This window comes from Salvelinus fontinalis, chromosome 13, assembly GCF_029448725.1.
Source record: "Salvelinus fontinalis isolate EN_2023a chromosome 13, ASM2944872v1, whole genome shotgun sequence".
In the NCBI taxonomy this organism is placed as follows: Eukaryota; Metazoa; Chordata; class Actinopteri; order Salmoniformes; family Salmonidae; genus Salvelinus; species Salvelinus fontinalis.
The window spans coordinates 29,983,795-30,002,880 of NC_074677.1; the positions used below are offsets into that span (position 1 = coordinate 29,983,795).

At 42.3% G+C, this 19,086-nt stretch overlaps 1 protein-coding gene across 3 annotated transcripts in view; it reads left to right on the top strand.

Moving 5' to 3' along the window:
- Positions 1–14,139, top strand: part of LOC129868402 (G protein-activated inward rectifier potassium channel 2-like) — a 95,711-nt gene extending 81,572 nt beyond the window's left edge. For all 3 annotated transcript variants that reach the window (XM_055942349.1, XM_055942348.1, XM_055942350.1), the window contains one exon: positions 11,271–14,139. In XM_055942349.1, coding sequence (XP_055798324.1) covers positions 11,271–11,629 — 359 coding nt within the window. In that variant the 3' untranslated portion in view covers positions 11,630–14,139. The remainder of the gene's footprint in view (positions 1–11,270) is intronic.
- The last annotated feature ends 4,947 nt before the right edge of the window (positions 14,140–19,086 follow it).

Sequence of the window (19,086 nt, forward strand, 5' to 3'; positions counted from 1 at the left end):
TGGTTGTCAGAATAAAAGGATAAACACAGACAGGCATTTTCATCAATTAAAACACTGTTTCAAAGAAGTTGCAGTGAGGATTTTCTAAGGCTCTTTTTGGAGGTGGCAGAAAAGCAGCTAAGTGACTTAGTGGGGTGAGAAGCAGGTCTCCACACCTGGTTCACACCGGAACCTATCAGGGCAGCCCTAAAGAGGGATAGACATGACCGAATTTGGCAGCTCGTCAGAAATACAAAATACAGGACCTTGTTAAAAAATGCTGACAACAAAATTCCAACACTAAGGACATTTCAGGATGTCTTCTGGAACAATACTTCTGTATATGGCATCCTTGAAACTGGTTCTATACGGACCTAAGAGTTCGATAAATGCAGGGTGTTGTACTGTATGGCGTGTGAATGAGCTTGTATGATTTGCACAAAGACAATTTAAATGAAAAGTATGGTTTGTTTGTTGCAAAGTGTTCTATTTTTCATCGCACAGGGAGCAGTGAGAGTTTGTCTGGCCTTGAGCTGTAATGTAAGAAATCATTACACTGTAGTTTCTGGGCTGATAATGTTATTTTATAAATAACAGACAGAAAATCCTATGAAAATGGGAGCTCAAATGCATCCACTCATAACATGCCCATTAAAGGTTGGGTCAAAGAGTGAACCAGAAATGATCCTGCTATGAAACTGCTCTGAGAGATATCTGTCCCCCGCTTCTTGACTCATCCTGTAACTCTCTGGCTCTGTTCTGGAGGGCAGGCCAAACATATCAATCTCTTTCCTCCGTCTTTCCATTTCCTCCTTTATTCTCTTTGTGGACGATATCAGCTGATACATGTAAATGAGTCAAATGAGCTCAAATGAGAGAAGCCTGCTGTTTTGAAAGGGGAAGCCTCTTCGCCTATTGCTCTGTTCTTTTTCAGTTGTCATTTTCTATTTGATTCAGACAATATTGGTTTGAAGCATGTCAGCACTTTGATGATGTAGTGAAATAATATTTGATATATAGACTATATTATATACAGTGCCTTCGGAAAGTATTCAGAGCCATTGACTTCTTCCACATCTTCCTACGTTACAGCCTTATTCTAAAATGGATTTTTAAGAAACAATTTCCTCAGCAATGTACACACAATACTCCATAATGACAAAGCGAAAACAGGTTTTTAGACATTTCTGCAAATTTATTAAAGACAAAAACCAGAAATACCTTATTTACATAAGTATTCGGACCATTTGCTATGAGACTCGAAATTGAGCTCAGGTGCATCCTGTTTCCATTGATCATCCTTGAGATGTTTCTACCACTTGATTGGAGTCTACCTATGGTAAATGCAATTGATTGGACATGATTTGGAAAGGCACATACCTGTCTAAATAAGGTCACACAGTTGACAGTGCATGTCAGAGCAAAAACCAAGCCATGAGGTCGAAGGAATTGTCCGTAGAGCTCCGAGACAGGATTGTGTCGAGGAACAGATCTGGGGAAGGCTACCAAAAAATCTTCCTAGAGCTGGCCGCCCGGCCAAACTGAGCAATCGGGGGAGAAGGGCCTTGGTCAGGGAGGTGACCAAGAAACCGCTGGTCACTCTGACAGAGCTCCAGATTCCCTCTGTGGAAAGGGAGAACCTTCCAGAAGGACAACCATCTATGCAGCACTCCACCAATTAAGCCTTTATGGTAGAGTGGACAGACGGAAGACACTCCTCAGTAAAAGGCACATGACAGCCCGCTTGGAGTTTGCCAAATGGCACCTAAAGGACTCTCAGACCATGAGAAACAAGATTCTCTGGTCTGATGAAACCAAGATTAAGCTCTTTGGCCTGAATGCCAAGCATCACGTCTGGAGGGACCCTGGCACCATCCCTACGGTGAAGGATGGTGGTGGCAGCATCGTGCTGTGGGGATATTTTTCAGCAGCAGGGACTGGTAGACTAGTCATGATCGAGGCAAAAATCAACGGAGCAAATTACAGAGAGATTCTTGATGAAAACCGACTCCAGAGCGCTCAGGACCTCAGACTGGGGCGAAGGTTCACCTTCCAACAGGACAACGACACTAAGCACACAGCCAAAACAACGCAGGAGTGGCTTCGGGACAAGTCTCTGAATGTACTTGAATGGCCCAGCCAGAGCCCGGACTTGAACCCAATCGAACATTTCTGCAGAGACCTTTAAAATACCGGTGCAGCACCGCTCCCCATCCAACCTGACAGAGCTTGAGAGGATCTGCAGAGAATAATGGGAAAAACTTTCCAAATACAGGTGTGCCAAGTTTGTAGTGTCATACTCAAGAATACTTGAGTCTGTAATTGCTGCCAAAGGTGTTTCAACAAAGTACTGAAAGTACTGTAAAAGATCTGAATACTTATGTAAATTTGATATTTCCGTTTTTATTTTTAATAAATTGGCAAAAATTGCTAAAAACCTGTTTTTGCTTTGTCATTATGGGGTATTGTGTGTAGATTGATAAGGGGGGAAAACTATTTAATCCATTTTATAATAGGGCTGTAACCTAACAAAATGTGGAAAAGTTCAAGCGGTCTGAATACTTTCCGAAGGCACTGTATAACTAACATAAGACCCTTGATAGGACTATGCCATTAATATGATCAAAGTCTATTCAATCTTATTATCTGACTCCATTAAGAGGATTCATAAAGACTATCGTTGAGTTACAGGAATTGGCTATCAAGAAAGTTCTGAGAATTGTCTGTTCAAGGAAAATAAAATAAACTAAAATATAAATCCAACATGCAACAATTTCAAATATTTTACTGAGATACAGTCCATTTATTAAGGAAATCAGTCAATTGAAATAAATAAATTAGGCCCTAATCTACGGATTTCACATGACTGGGAATACAGATATGCATCTGTTGGTCACAGATACCTTTAAAAAAAGGTAGTGGCATGGATCAGAAAACCAGTCAGTATCTGGGTTGACCACCATTTGCCTCATGCAGTGCGACACATCTCCTTCACATAGAGTTCATCAGGCTGTTGATTGTAGCCTGTGGAATGTTGTACCACTCCTCTTTTAATGGCTGTGCAAAGCTGGATATTGGCGGGAACTGGAACACGCTGTCGTACACGTCGATCCAGAGCATCCCAAACATGCTCAATGGGTGACGTGTCTGGTGAGTATGCAGGCCATGGAAGAACTGGGACATTTTCAGCTTCCAGGAATTTTGTACAGATCCTTGCAACATTATCATGCTGAAACATGAGGTGATGGTGGTGGATGAATGGCACAACAATGGGCCTCAGGATATCATCATGGTATCTCTGTGCATTCAAATTGCCATCCATAAAATCCAATTGTGTTTGTTGTCCGTAGCTTATGCCTACCCATACCATAACCCCACCGCCACCATGGGGCACTCTGTTCACAGCGGTGACATCAGCAAACCGCTCACCCACAAGACGCCACACACACAGTGTGCCATCTGTCCAGTACAGTTGAAATCGGGATTCATCGGTGAAGAGCACACTTCTCTAGCGTGTCAGTGGCCATCGAAGGTGAGCATTTTCCCACTGAAGTCGGTTACGACGCAGAACTGCAGTCAGATCAAGACCCTGGTGAGGACGACGAGCACGCAGATTCCCTGAGACGGTGTATGCACGTGGTCTGTGGTTGTGAGGCTAAATTCTCTAAAACGACATTTCTGACAGTTTAAGCAGATATTCTTCAGATAGCATCAGAGTTCTCCTCAGGGGACAAGTTTCAGATCAATTCCAAACATGGATACAATAGAATCACTAACACACATTTCAATAGTCAGTCAGCTGGATGCTGTAAGAGAGAGCGACAATTTGGCCTCTTGAAGGGCTGACAGGCCCTTGAGGTTTTTTCCCTTGTTTTTCTGGGCCATTTGCCATGCAGACTCAGAGGTGACAGAGAGCACATAAGTTAGGGCCGAGCCTACAATGATAAAAGGCCAATAAAATACTAATGTAATTGTGTGGGTTGTAAAATGTGAATTATCTTCTCTCTTTGAATAAAAAAAAAGTTTTACAATTCATATTTTGCGCCTCTCTCGTGCCTGTGGGCATTTACAACAAAAGGTTTCTCAGATGATGAGAGGGGGGATCTTTGGAAGCAGTGGAAATTGCTTGATCATTCTAAGTCTTTATCAATAAATACATTTACCCTCTTACTTGAGGACCCACAGTGTTGAGGAGTTGACTGATTGGATCTGGTGTTATCATTTAGATCCCAATATACTGCTGTTCATTGTTTCTTAACTGTTTAAAATGTCCAAGAGAGGAAGGCTTTGCTGGCTGGCTGACTTTGGAGGGGCAGTCAGCAGGCCCTAACACATCCCAGCTGATTTTGTTATTTTTGGTACCTAGCATACCACATCTCTGGCATACCACTAGGGTAAAGATACAGATATATAGATCAAATAAAGTGAGATTTGGTGTCAGAATGAACCAGTCCGATTTTTTAAGCTTTGTGCATTTCAGTGAAAAGATATAGGTAGCTGCAGCACAGGCAGTGGAAGGAAGTCAGATGGTAATCAGTGACAGGAGCCAGTGATTACACTGTTTGATGAAGTGGCAGTTAAGCAGATTTTGACTGGGTTTAATTAACATAAATCTGTTACAGTCTATGTTTCTCTGAGAGATTACCACAGCAAGCAACATTGGCTGCATTATCTATATTCATTCATAACATAATGATAGATTATAGCAGTGAAAAATACAATGGAAGCAACCAAATCAATTGGCTATTGGTCCTCAGAGTAGCGGCCTGATAGCTTTTATGGCATATTGAAGTAGCCGTGAACATTATTCTTTCGTTACTCTCCTTCTCAGCAAACATGGAAAGCACATGTACCACCACAAGCACTGCGTTATAGCAATATCAGACGGATTATTCTGATAGGTTGGTTGATGTTTCTGGTTTGATTTTGTTGTACTCATAGTACATATGTTAAAGAAAGTTAGAATGAGATTATGTGTCTTCTGTGTCTCAGCAGCCATTCGGTCAAACAGTCGCATTACTCTTCGGTCAGTGGATGGAATGATGAGGTTGAAATAAAGAGTATAGAGATGCAATAGAAAAGCAGGCTTCTGATTTGCTGCATTTGGCCCTTTCCACTTCACTCAAATCAATACCAGTGGTAACTATTCCAGATTCACTATACCTTGGGTACCATTACCAACAGAGGTAATACTTTAGAGCAGTGCTCTGCATCACTTCTACTGTATCTGTATCAAAGAACAGTGAATATTTCGGTTAGACATGGAAAAAAAGCTGCAGGCAAGGATAATTCCCCATCTTGTTGTTGGAACATGAAGAAAAGTCCACCCTCCTCCCTCATTCTGCATCTATCTCCCTCTCTAAGCGACAGTGATGGTTTGTAAGGTTGCCATAGCAACTGCAGTTACTGTGTGCATGTGTGTTTGTGTGTGCGTGTGTGTGGGTGTGTGTGTGTAAGACAGACAGAGACAGAGAGTGTAAAGCTTGACTCTCTGTGAGCATACGAAGTGAGCAAGCAGGAAAGCCCACTGTGGTTATGTAAGCTCTATTATCTAAACAGCAGGCCACACCAGCCAATAGCTATCTGATTATTATTAGCTATTATGTTTCACCAATTCTGCTTGTGGGTAGTTGCTTTACTTTAGGCGAGAACTCTGTTCTTACAGACAGAGATTTATTGTACGTAGGCGCACATGTTCTATTTAGATTATTTTTAATATGGCCAATACTTTGATATGGTGTTGCCATGTGGTACATGTTTGTCTCAAATTCTGTCAATTATACAGTCAGATCCATAATTATTGGCACCCTTGATAATAGATGAGCAAAAAAGACTATAAAGTAAATAATACAAACACTGAGCTACATTGTCTGCAAAAAAAGGGGAAATTATATTATTTTATCCTAGCAACTGTTCAGAGAAATATATTTTGTTTAACAAGTAATTAAAAAGATAGTGGTCAAAATTATTGGCACCCCTGTTTTCAATACTCTAGCACCCTCCCATTGCGAAGGTAATGACACTGAGCCTTTTTCTACAATATTTTATGATATTGAAGAATACGTTGGACGGGATCATAGACCATTCCTCCATACATAATCTTTCCAGATCCTTGATATCTTTTATCTGCCCGCTTCAATTCAAACCACAAGTTTTCAATGGGGTTCAAGTCCAGAGACTGAGATGGCCATTGCAAAATGTTGATTTTGTGATCAATTGACAATTTATTTGTGGATTTTGATTAGTGCTTGGGGTTATTGTCTTGCTGGAATATTCCCTTACGGCCAAGTGTTAGCTTCCTGGCTAAAATGTCCTGGTACTTGGTAAAGTTCATGATGCCGTTGACTCTAACAAGGGCCCCAGGACCAGTGGAAGCAAAATAGCCCATAATATCAAAGATCCTCTACCATATTTACAGTAGGTATGAGGTACTTTTCTGCATATGGTTCTGTTTTTCAACGCTAAATCACCTAGGTGTCGGGGGCAGAGGGTAGCACACTTTGTTTCATTGGATAATAACTGTTTGCGAGGGGCCAGGCTGCATGTGTAATTGTCCCGTTTGTAGTCTCTGATTAGCACCATTGTGAGTAAAGTATATGAGGAGCCGGAGATGGACAGAGGGAGATGCCAACTGAGTGGATGATGGCAGACCACATACAGTGCATATAATCAAACCCCAACATTGTCAGAAAAGGAGAGAGGAATGGAGGGAGGGGGACAGAAGGGGTTTTAGGTGTTGACTGACTGCCATTACTACTCTCTGGTATCACAGACCCAACATGCAACCAGTTTACTGTGTGTCCCCCTTTGCCCCAACACCTTGGTTGTTTGAGTGGATAGGGCACCAGTCTTTCTAATCTCTACATATTAAACTAACTACAGGGGTCAGGCAGAGAACAGTCATTGTTTTGGGAAAGTTGAAAGTAGCTGATATTGTCTACATGCAAGTCAGATTTACCTAAATAGACAGGTGCAACCACAGATTACATCTGAAACCATCAATTCACTCCCCCCTAATTTGAAGGTTCTACTAGACTTCTATACTTTGTGTAAAAACAGGTGATGTGAACATTGTGAGGCCAGACTAAATGTTGAATCATTTCTCCAGTGTGTTATTGTGGTAGTGGCAGTGGCCTTTATAGCATGCTCAACTGATGGATAGTGGGAGCGGTGCCTTGTCATTCAGCCCAGGGCATGTTCAGACCGGAGCAGCAGTGGCGTGAAGGAGAATGTTTCGGGTGACAGGGGAGGGGTCGCAAGGTTGTGGAGGGCATGATGAGAAGCAGGAACAGCTTGTGGCCATTTTCACGGCTGACCTGTTCTGTGTTATGAGGGCTGTGAATGTACAGTATGCAACACAAACACATACGCACATGTAGCCACAGCAGGATGAGGAGACTGTGTGGTCATAGACTATGTGTCCGCCAGACATTTATGTTCCAGGTTTGTCTTACTCACGTGCAGACGCACGCACGCACGCACGCACGCACGCACGCACACACACACACACACACACACACACAGAATAGCTCATGGTGTTTCTGGGAATAATTCTCTCCATATGGAATTAGGCCAACTAGTTATGCGATGCAATGAACTTGACTCAGTGTACGGAATGAGGAAGGAGAGTTTGCTCCTCAGATGTGAGTCAGGACTTTAGAAGGGGGATTTCTCTTTCTACTCTCTCCCTCTGCATCACCAATGTCCTTATTAATTGTCATTGCCACAGTCCAAGTGGGAGTTAGTGTTCATTCAGGATAGAGTTTGAAGATAACCCCATTGCCAGGCCTATCCATACTAAACATCAGTAGTAAGTTGGGTGGCTTTCCAGTTATAAAAGTCCTCCCTGACTTAACAGACAGACCCTTCTCCCTTTCACTGCCACCTTGCACTGACTTACTGTAATTTATCCGGGGATTTAAAGTGACTGCAGTCTGCTCCTGATTGATAACAGATGCAGTCTGAAACAGCTAGCTCAAAGACTCTCAGCCTTGAGAGAAAGTTGCCTGAATGAGACAACGTCAGTGTATAAATCTACCATTGCATCCCAGAAGGTAATCCGGCTGCATTTTCAATAGATACAGTATATACATTTTAATAGCATGTTGTGGTATGGATTAATGCTTTATTCAGATTGTCTCAACTATCTGTCACCATTCGAGAGTATATCTCTCTTTGGGAAGCTGAGCAGAGGTCCAAGAGACTGGTCTGCCGTAAAAATGAATTGTTCATGCTTAATTTGTATTATTTGTACACACATGATCGCCCGCTTAACAACATGTGAACCAGTTGAGCTATAGAAAAGGATCCAATTCAATAGCACCATTGGGGACATTTTAAGCTAGCTGTGGAGTGAGCTTACATTATGTTCTTATCTCTGTTACACACGCACATGCGCCCACAAGCACAGACACACATGCACAGTAGGCCTATATTAGTACATGAACAGTAGGCCTATATTAGTACATGAACAGTAGGCCTATATTAGTACATTAACAGTAGGCCTATATTAGTACATTAACAGTAGGCCTATATTAGTACATGCTCACACACACACACACACACACACACACACACACACACACACACACACACACACACACACACACACACACACACACACACACACACACACACACACACACACAGTGCAATCGGCCCTGGCACTGGGGCGTGGGTTACATAAATGTGCTCAGCTAAGACTGTGTGTGGGTGTCTGCCTGCCTTTCTCTCCATTCACCTTTGGGCTGTTGCTGTTTGTTGAAATTCCTGCGTTTGAGCACGTCAGTGTTTTTCTCCTGTGTCTTGCTCAGGGGCCTCTCGGCTGTGAGAGAGTAATCAGCCACTGAGGTACCTATCGACTGCACTGTGAGCCCCCTTTAATGATGTCTCAGTCTCAGGCCCCCATTCAAGGCTTCACATCCTCGGTAGCCCACTCCCCTGCCTGGTTTAGTTCAGGTTGTGTAAAGACACTGGGCCAGTGATTGGTACAGTGTCAGGATCAGGAGGGGGCTTCCTGAAGCTGAGTAATTGCAGGGTCTGAGTAATACCTACAACAATTGCTGTACTCCACTCAATTTGTCTCCATCTTGGGCGGCTGGGCATTCTCAACCAGTTAATATGTATTTGAATCCACCCCTTGCATGTCTTCATTGAAGACATTATTAAACTGTTGTAGCGAGAGACATGCATATGTTGCACTTTGCCAAATTGAATTTGAAGAAAGGCTCTGGACAATTTTGTCATTTAGGGTGCATAACAGGAACAACAGTTTGTAATGGTTTCCAAGCAGGATAATTATATAACTTCTTTTACATTTAAAAAAAATTCTCTACAATTTCTATAAACACTCTCTTTTTGTCTGTGTCGTAGTTTGAGAGACCTCTGTGTGTTACACCTCAAAGCAGCAGATTTTGTTCCGCTGCTCATTGGTGCTGCACATTTTCAGGATCATCTGCCAAATGGAACTGCAGTACGAGATGTACCAGCCCTCCCTCCACCACCATGATACAGACACAAACACACTCTTGATATAGTCCTTTATACCGTCTCTTCGCTTTACTCAATATCCTGTTGATGGCTGCGCTCCAGAGCACCAATTATTCTTGAATTGCATGTTCATTATGAATCCCCCATTGACCTCCCTCCACTTTTGATGCTATAATCTCAATAATTGTGCCATTCAGATGCCCTGCAGCATTAAATGTGTCAATGGGGCTGGTTAGCCATGACAACTATCTAAATTGGGATATTGCTTGTCAATCAGTGCCTGTTTAACGGTTTCTTATTTAGATGTCTTATGAAACCTGCCGGATAGGGAAAAAAACATAGGTCAAACGAGGCCACTCATCACTAAGTTATGAGAGGGCTAATCTATTAATGATTATAGGCTCTTCCTCTTGTGTAAGTATTAGTGTTTCAATTTTTTTCTGCAAATGTTTCAGAAGATCCCCTCTTTATCTTTTCCTGTAAAATGGGGAAAATATTTTAAATGGCCAACTTGAATTTTCTCTAACGAGGCAAGGAATTCAGAGACTTTCTAGAGTAATTTTTAACATATCATTATATTTGACCCAATAAATTATTAATTGAAGTAGTAGCCTGTTTTCCTTGAGAAATATAATAAATTATGGCTTCACCTACACACAGAGCCTAGCAGCACCATTCATTCTAATGAGTGACAATAAAATCTGGTCAAAGTGCTTTGGTTTGGTTTTGTGATTGTGAAAGATAACATACTGTAGCCTTGCAAATGCTCAGTAGTCAACAGTAAGACCTGTACCACTGTCCACATAACTTAGACTTCGAGTGCAGCCTTGCACCTGAATGATGAGGATATAAACGCTTACTGTATGTCTCTGGGGTACATTTACAGTGTACTGCTGCATCAAAGCTCAAACCAGAGTCTAGTTAGTGTCTATGTTCATAATTAAGAGTTATTAATAGTCTCTGTACAGTATGTTCAATACATACCAATACATACCACCCTGCATACCACTGCTGGCTTGCTTCTGAAGCTAAGCAGGGTTGGTCCTGGTCAGTCCCTGGATGGGAGACCAGATGCTGCTGGAAGTGGTGTTGGAGGGCCAGTAGGAGGCACTCTTTCCTCTGGTCTAAACAATATCCCAATGCCCCAGGGCAGTGATTGGGGACACTGTCCTGTATAGGGTGCCGTCTTTCGGATGGGACGTTAAAGGGGTGTCCTGACTCTTTGAGGTCATTAAAGATCCCATGGCACTTATCGTAAGAGTGGGGGTGTTAACCCCGGTGTCCTGGCTAAATTCCCAATCTGGCCCTCAAACCATCATGGTCACCTAATAATCCCCAGTTTACAATTGGCTCATTCATCCCCCTCCTCTCCCCTGTAACTATTCCCCAGGTCGTTGCTGCAAATGAGAATGTGTTCTCAGTCAACTTACCTGGTAAAATAACGGTAAAATAAATAAAAAATAAAAACATCAACCCTTCCTGAGTGTTGTGTGGACTGGATAGGGCTGGATATATTAATGAGTGCTCAGTTTTGAGTGTCCAACTGTATCAACAATTAATAACTTACTTAATCCCAGCACGTATGACCCTAGCCAGAGATCACTGATTGCTAACACTTAACAATGTTTATTGACATGATAACATGATACAACATTGTTGCTCATAAAGTGCCTGTATACCTGTGTTTGTCATTATCTTGTAATTATCTTGACGCTGACATTAAATGAGTCATATCCACAACTAGACAGTGTTTTTGTCCATCTCTAGAGGAGGCTAAGTGCCCTCTGCTCTCTGTCCCACAGGGATGACGTGCCAGGCCAGGAGCTCGTACGTGACTAGCGAGATCAAGTGGGGCTACCGCTTCATGCCCGTGCTCACACTGGAGGATGGCTTCTACGAGGTGGACTACAACAGCTTCCACGACATCCATGAGACCAACACACCCAGCTGCAGTGCCAGAGAGCTGACCGAGATGAATTGCCGTGCCCGCCTGCCCCTTACCTGGTCCGTGGCCAGCAAGCTCAGCCAGCAGGGGGTGCTGGAACCTGAAGGCCGCGAGAAGAAGAGTACTACTACCCGGGTAACCCAGGAGGAGGGGCTGGAGGAGCAGACAGAGAGGAATGGTGACATTGCTAACATAGAGAGCGAGTCCAAAGTGTAAAGGGGAGCCAGAGAACCTAGGGCCAGGGGGGCTGTGTGAACCGTACTGTGGCATCTCTTCTCATGACTGGCTGACCAGGTGAGCTGGTCCCAGGTTAGAGGTCAGGGGTCAAGGCCAGGGTAGAAAAGGGGACGGTCTAGCCCGAGGAGCCCTGCAACAAGGACAGCTTAGGCCCTCATCGGGTCATTTACCCTCCAAAGATAGCTGGTAAACGACAATGGCTGGACGGGAAATCTCTGCGGGCAATTGCATGTTTTGAAAACTTTTTGGTTTTTCTTCAAAATACAAATTCCTATTATTATTATACATTTTTCATTCAAAGATTAAAACCTATATAAAAGTATATATTCTAGGGCATTTGCATTTGTATTTTTTGTATGTAATATTTGTTTTGTTGCTGAAGTGTGAATATTTGACAGGAAGATGTTTGATACTGATTCATTTAGACCAGGTCTGTACATATTCTATGCCTTATGTACGAAGATTTCTTTACATTAGGGGTTTTCAGAAATATATAAGCATGTACAAAAACTGTAGTTAATTTATTCTATATTGTGTACATAAGAGAATAATATTGATTGTAATAGGCAAGACAAAATAACTCTTAACAATTCTGTATGCAAGCCCTATAGACTATTAGACCAACAGCATCCTCACATCCTTGCCCACTTGGCAGAGATGTGTTAGACCCTGACTGTGCATGTCCACTAAACATACCACCAAGAGGTAGTGGGAACTGTCGCCCATGACCCTCGAGTATCATCAGTCCAAGTCTCCCCTCCTTGAAGACCTTTTTGTGCTCATAGGATAGGCTTGATGCAATACCCTTTAAGTTGGGAATGGAAGCTGGAAGGGAGAATGAACTGAAGGGAGTTGAACTAAGTTGCCCTTCGGAACCAAGGTGATGTCTGTGTGACCGTTTTCTCTCCATTTGTTTTGGCAGTATTTCTGTTTTGGTCATATAACTAAACATTAATATCAACATATACCCAAATACTACTTTCAAATATGATTTAGGAAATTCTTCATAAGAAGATGACATGGTAAATAACATGTTGGGAATACAGGGCTTTCACATGACATCATCGCTGGAGAGTGTGGTGGAATCTCAGTCTTATATGGTAGTACTGTACCTCACAGTAAGGAGGAGGAAAATGACAGGAAGGAAGTACATGCTCATTTGTTCAGTAGTTGTCTGGCCACGAATCAAAGCTCCGTTATGAAAGACTGACCATCAGAGGCTGTCGATGTACATTGTTAGAGCGTAATATTCCCTTACGGATGCCTATTATCTGAAACCCAGTATTATTGTAATGGTGTCTGTAACCAGCCAGGCCAGACATGAATGTAGGCAACTGTGTCAGCTGAAGATATGGAGGTTGCCATGGGGATGAGGTGGTCTTGTTATGCTACAGACCACAGGCCAGAGTGAGTGTGGTGGATAGCCACCCAGTGGAAAGTTCCATGCAGGCCCTCTAGTTACTGGCACTGTTGGGGTTTCATGATATAATGATGGTATTGCCTAGGGTCTCACTGAAAGAGGCAATGTAAACATAGGTCTTGGAGGGGAAAGGGGCGTCTCTATGGACACAGGCAATGCTTTCATGGACAATGCTTTCAATAAAGCTCCTATCGTCGCTGACGAACATGCTCACTTTTCTAATATAGGAAAGGCTTCAGTCTTTCAGTGTGTCTCTGAGGTGAATCCCCCTGTCGTGTTTGGCCCATAGCGGACAGATGAAAGCACACTGGGACTATGTAAAGAAACCATGTGAGGGGAAGTTGGAGAACAGCATTCAGGCCTACTCCGACAACTTTAACAAAGTGCAGATAGAGGCTGTTATTCTTCTTCTTTTCACATATTTTGCCCACTTTATTTCTGCTGCAGAACTACTTTTCTAAAAGCAATTATTTGTGTTTCTGACAAAATGTTTGATTTGAAAACGAGCAGTGTAATATGACCTAACAATGTTATCACTTTACAACAGTGTGAAATGTCTTTACTGCGGAACGTTTTAGCTCTGCTTGTCAATGATAGCACACTTGTGTCAATGAAGAACATTTGGAAACACTTTACATTAAGTTGCCCTTATATGATGCACTTAGTCTATAGCTATTTCAATTGTTTTTAATTGTGATCCATATTTGTTACAGGTGTAGTTACTGTGTAGTTATTGGTAATTACTCTGATGTTATAAAAAGGGTAGATATTTCAGCTATGTGGTATTTAAGCAGCTTAATGTAAAGTGTTTGACATGCAGGCATCAACATGCAGTTCATTTGACTTCTGTCCGTCTCTGAACAAAGGCTGAACTAAACAGACATGTTTATTATATCGACTCCTTTATTTGACTGTATTTGTTAATTTGCCATTTTAATACCAATCATGGTTGTATTAAGTTGTAACTTTAACATGATTACATTCCAACATACTGGTTCATAAATCAACTTCAACAATACTTTAACCAATACTTATCTCACTGTCTTTTATTGATAAAAATCGTATTCTACCTTTTGTGTGGATTTAATGAAATTGAGAAATATATTCATACTCTGTGGTCAATATTGTGAGAATTATTCATTGAAAGGAACAATCATATTTAATCTAAAGGGAACCTTTTAAACCATGTGGTACAGTACAGGACCAATAAATGGTAGAGCTAGAGTTTGGGAAGACCCACTATTTTGGAATGGGGTGTGATTCTCAAACACTGAGGGTTGCCAAATGCAAAGTACACCAACCCATTATTTATGTAAATTACAACCAACCAGCACCCAAACCCCAAGAGGGGACTGTGTTTGCCAGCTCTGCTTCAGGGATGTGCCAAACAGCACAGCTAAGCTAAAGTCCTGTTCTTCCTGGACTGCTTGTTACTCGAGGTTCTCAACTCTCATGCCATGCAATTGATTTGAAGTATATAAGATGCTGACAGTAGGAAATTAATCTGTTTTGTCTCTCACAAAATTATCAGACTCAGAGTTGAGAAAGGCCACCAAAAGATACTGCAACAGCACAAAGTCGAGTCGATATTCATTTAACAAGACTTCTCATTAGCACTCTATACAGCTTGAAAAAGTACATAGTATATTGTAATTAAGTCTGGGTGTGGACTTAAGATAGTTTAGCAGCATAATTGCTTAAGCGTGACTATGTGTTTATTTGCGTGTGTGCGTGTCTGTTCCCCAGCTAAGTGAATGATTTTCAAGATAATGATGGGGCCATACATTCCTTGTGTCTCTCTGATCTAAAAGCCCGACTCCAAGACTGTGGATCTAAAATGCAAGTTTCAAATTGACTGTAGATATGTTTCTCCCTCATAGCGGGGACCGTTTCAACATCCACCAACTCAGTATCTTCAGCATCACATCAGCGTGTGTCAAAACGCCTCTGCACCATTTTGATTTAATATAGATCAGACTTGATTTTTCATAAAAACATGGGCCGGGAACGGGCTTGACAGTTAAGCAAAGCAATAAAGCGACGCACTTTGCCCCTGACAACAGTCAAGTCGGATGGCAGTTCATTGTTTCTGTTGCAAGCAGAGGTGGGAGGCGGGGGTGGGGTGGACGGCCTACCTGGGGAAGTTTTCCATATCCCAATGCTGAAACCAAAATGCTATCTGCTATCACACAAACACACACACAAGCTCACAGCCGCACACAGATGCACACACGCCCACACACATTTCAGTCACAATCTGAGGTGAAAGTGAATGTAGCCTACTTCATGGCTGAATTTCAGGACCTTCAGAACGGGGGATTTTATCAGATGCCCATTATATTACTCAGCATTACCTTCCTACTCATAGAGATGAGTAGGAGGGTAATGCATCAAACAATCAAATGTGCTGGTACAAAAACGTTTTCATTTTGGTTCATTTTTGATTTGTATTCATTGCAGCTTAAGAAACAAAAGTAAAAGATAGTGATAAAAACCTGTCCTTTTCTATAGACCATCTCTGCCTTTCCCTAACATCTCCATGTAAAGAGTTATGCTGCTTCACAATGACTTGAATGAGCCCCAACAAGCACTTGTAACGGTCCTGACCTGTTTTATGTTGTTTTTTGTATGTGTTTAGGTCAGGGCATGTGTTTTGGGTGGGCAGTCTATGTTATCTGTTTCTATGTTGGTTTTGGTTGCCTGGTATGGCTCTTAATTAGAGGCAGGTGTTTTGCGTTCTCCTCTAATTAAGAGTCATATTTAGGTAGGGTGTTCTCACTGTTTGTTTGTGGGTGGTTGTCTTCCGTATCTGTGTTTTGTCTTGCACCATACGGGACTGTTCGGTTGTTCGTGTCGTTTCGATGTAGTCTGTTCCTGTCCGTAAGTGTTACGTTTAGTTATGTAAGTTTATGTTCAGGTTTCGTTTACTTCGTTTTCTTGTTTTGTATTTTTGAAAGTGTTTTGTTTTTTTCGTGTTGCCATCATCGTTTTCAAATAAAGAGATGGCTTATTTCCCTACTGCTGCATTTTGGTCTGATGATCCTTCTCTCCTCTCCTCGTCCGAGGATGAGGAGAACGAAAGCCCTTACAGCACTACTGTAGAACCCTCCCCACACACACCTTTCATTACCATCAATACATGTGTCACGCCCTGGCCTTAGTTATCTTTGTTATCTTTATTATTTTGGTTAGGTCAGGGTGTGACGAGGGTGGTTTGTGTGTTTTTGTCTCGTCTAGGGTGTTTGTACTGTCTAGGGATTTTTGTAGAGTGATGGGGTTGTGTTCATTATAGGTGTTTATGTAAGTCTATGGTTGCCTAGATTGGTTCTCAATTAGAGGCAGGTGTTTATCGTTGTCTCTGATTGGGAACCATATTTAGGCAGCCATGTTCTTTGGGTATTTTGTGGGTGATTGTTTTCTGTGTCAGTGTTCGTGCCACACGGGACTGTTACGGTTTGTTCACGTTTATTGTTTTGTATTGGTGTTCATAGTTCAGTTTTCTATATTAAAACATGGATACCTACCACGCTGCGTATTGGTCCAATCCTTGTTACACCTCTTCAGAGGAAGAAGAGGAAGACAGCCGTGACAACATGTCACTGTTTACTGCTGAATTTGGCACTATTGTCCTATGAGAGTTTACCTTTCCTCTCATGTGAAATTCCAATGTCTTCTAGAGAATTACACAGCAAGCAATGTTGTAGAAAGTTCCCATGTTTGTCTTTTCTTTGGTTTGACACTACTTCTTTGTCACTGACCACTCTACTCTCTGCCCCCCAACCCAGCCCCATGCAGGTCCTCAGTGTGATAGCGCACGGGCAATGGATGGATGGAAAGCATGCTTTATATGAAAGCACAATTATTGTACAGAAACCCAAACGACTATAGTGACACATTTTTTAAATACATTTATACAGTATGTTTGAAATAAATATGTGTTTGTGTGTTTGATTTGCCCCCAAAACAAGAGAAGGCGTAAGTGGTATGAATCAGCGTACTTGTCATGGGGCTGTGTGTTAGGTGTTGTTAGGGGTTGACAAGCCATTAGACATATATGAGGAACATAAATATAGTTCATGTGTATTAAACAAAAAACAAACAAGGAAATATAATTATTCAAGAGCATTTCCATTTCACTGGGGATACAGGTAACTGCCAAAATAAATGAGGGATACAAAGTACTGTATATTGAAAGCAGTTTCTTCCACACCGGTGTGGTTCCTGAGTTAATTAACATCCCATCATGTTTAGGAAAAAGTATAAAAATGGTCTTTTAGGTTATTGTCCCGCTGAAAGGTGAATTCCTCTCCCAGTGTCCAGAGGAAAGCAGACTGAGCCAGGTTTTTTGCCTGTGATTAGCTCCATTCGGTTTATTTTTTATCCTGAAAAACTTCCCAGTCCTTAACAATTACAACAACACCCATAAGATGATGCAGCCACCACCATGCTTAAAAATATGGAGAGTGGTACTCAGTAATGTGTTGTGTTTAGTTTGCCCCAAACATAACACCTTGTATTCAGGACAAAAAGGTAATTGCTTTGCCATATTCTTTGCAGTATTATTTAGTGCCTTGTTACAAACAATTACTTTTATTCTGTACAGGCTTCCTTCTTTTCACTCTGTCATTAGGTTAGTATTGTGGAGTAACTACAATGTTGTTGATCCATCCTCAGTTATCACCTATTACATGTCTGTGGCACTTGTTCAGTTTATGTCTCAGTTGTTGAATCTTGTTATGTTCATACAAATATTTACATATGTTAAGTTTGCTGAAAATAAACGCAGTTGACAGTGAGAGGACATTTCTTTATTTGCTGAGTTTATGTAGCCCAAGCCCTTTACTGCTACCTACAGTAGGCCATTATATATATTATTATTATTATTATTATTATATATATATATATATATATATATATATATTTTTTTTTTTGCAACGTAAGCTTAACTTTCTGAACATTCGAGACGTGTAGTCCACTTGTCATTCCAATCTCCTTTGCATTAGCGTAGCCTCTTCTGTAGCCTGTCAACTATGTGTCTGTCTATCCCTGTTCTCTCCTCTCTGCACAGACCATACAAACGCTTCACGCCGCGTGGCCGCTGCTACTCTAACCTGGTGGTCCCAGCGCGCACGACCCACGTGGAGTTCCAGGTCTCAGGCAGCCTCTGGAACTGCCGATCTGCGGCCAACAAGGCAGAGTTCATCTCAGCCTATGCTTCCCTCCAGTCCCTTGACTTCTTGGCACTGACGGAAACATGGATTACCACAGATAACACTGCTACTCCTACTGCTCTCTCCTCGTCTGCCCACGTGTTCTCGCACACCCCGAGAGCTTCTGGTCAGCGGGGTGGTGGCACTGGGATCCTCATCTCTCCCAAGTGGACATTCTCTCTTTCTCCCCTGACCCATCTGTCTATCGCCTCCTTTGAATTCCATGCTGTCACAGTTACCAGCCCTTTCAAGCTTAACATCCTTATCATTTATCGCCCTCCAGGTTCCCTTGGAGAGTTCATCAATGAGCTTGACGCCCTGATAAGTTCCTTTCCTGAGGATGGCTCACCTCTCACAGTTCTGGGTGACTTTAACCTCCCCACGTCTACCTTTGACTCATTCCTCTCTGCCTCCTTCTTTCCACTCCTCTCCTCTTTTGACCTCACCCTCTCACCTTCCCCCCCTACTCACAAGGCAGGCAACACGCTTGACCTCATCTTTACTAGATGCTGTTCTTCCACTAATCTTATTGCAACTCCCCTCCAAGTCTCCGACCACTACCTTGTATCCTTTTCCCTCTCGCTCTCATCCAACACTTCCCACACTGCCCCTTCTCGGATGGTATCGCGCCGTCCCAACCTTCGCTCTCTCTCCCCCGCTACTCTCTCCTCTTCCATCCTATCATCTCTTCCCTCTGCTCAAACCTTCTCCAACCTATCTCCTGATTCTGCCTCCTCAACCCTCCTCTCCTCCCTTTCTGCATCCTTTGACTCTCTATGTCCCCTATCCTCCAGGCCGGCTCGGTC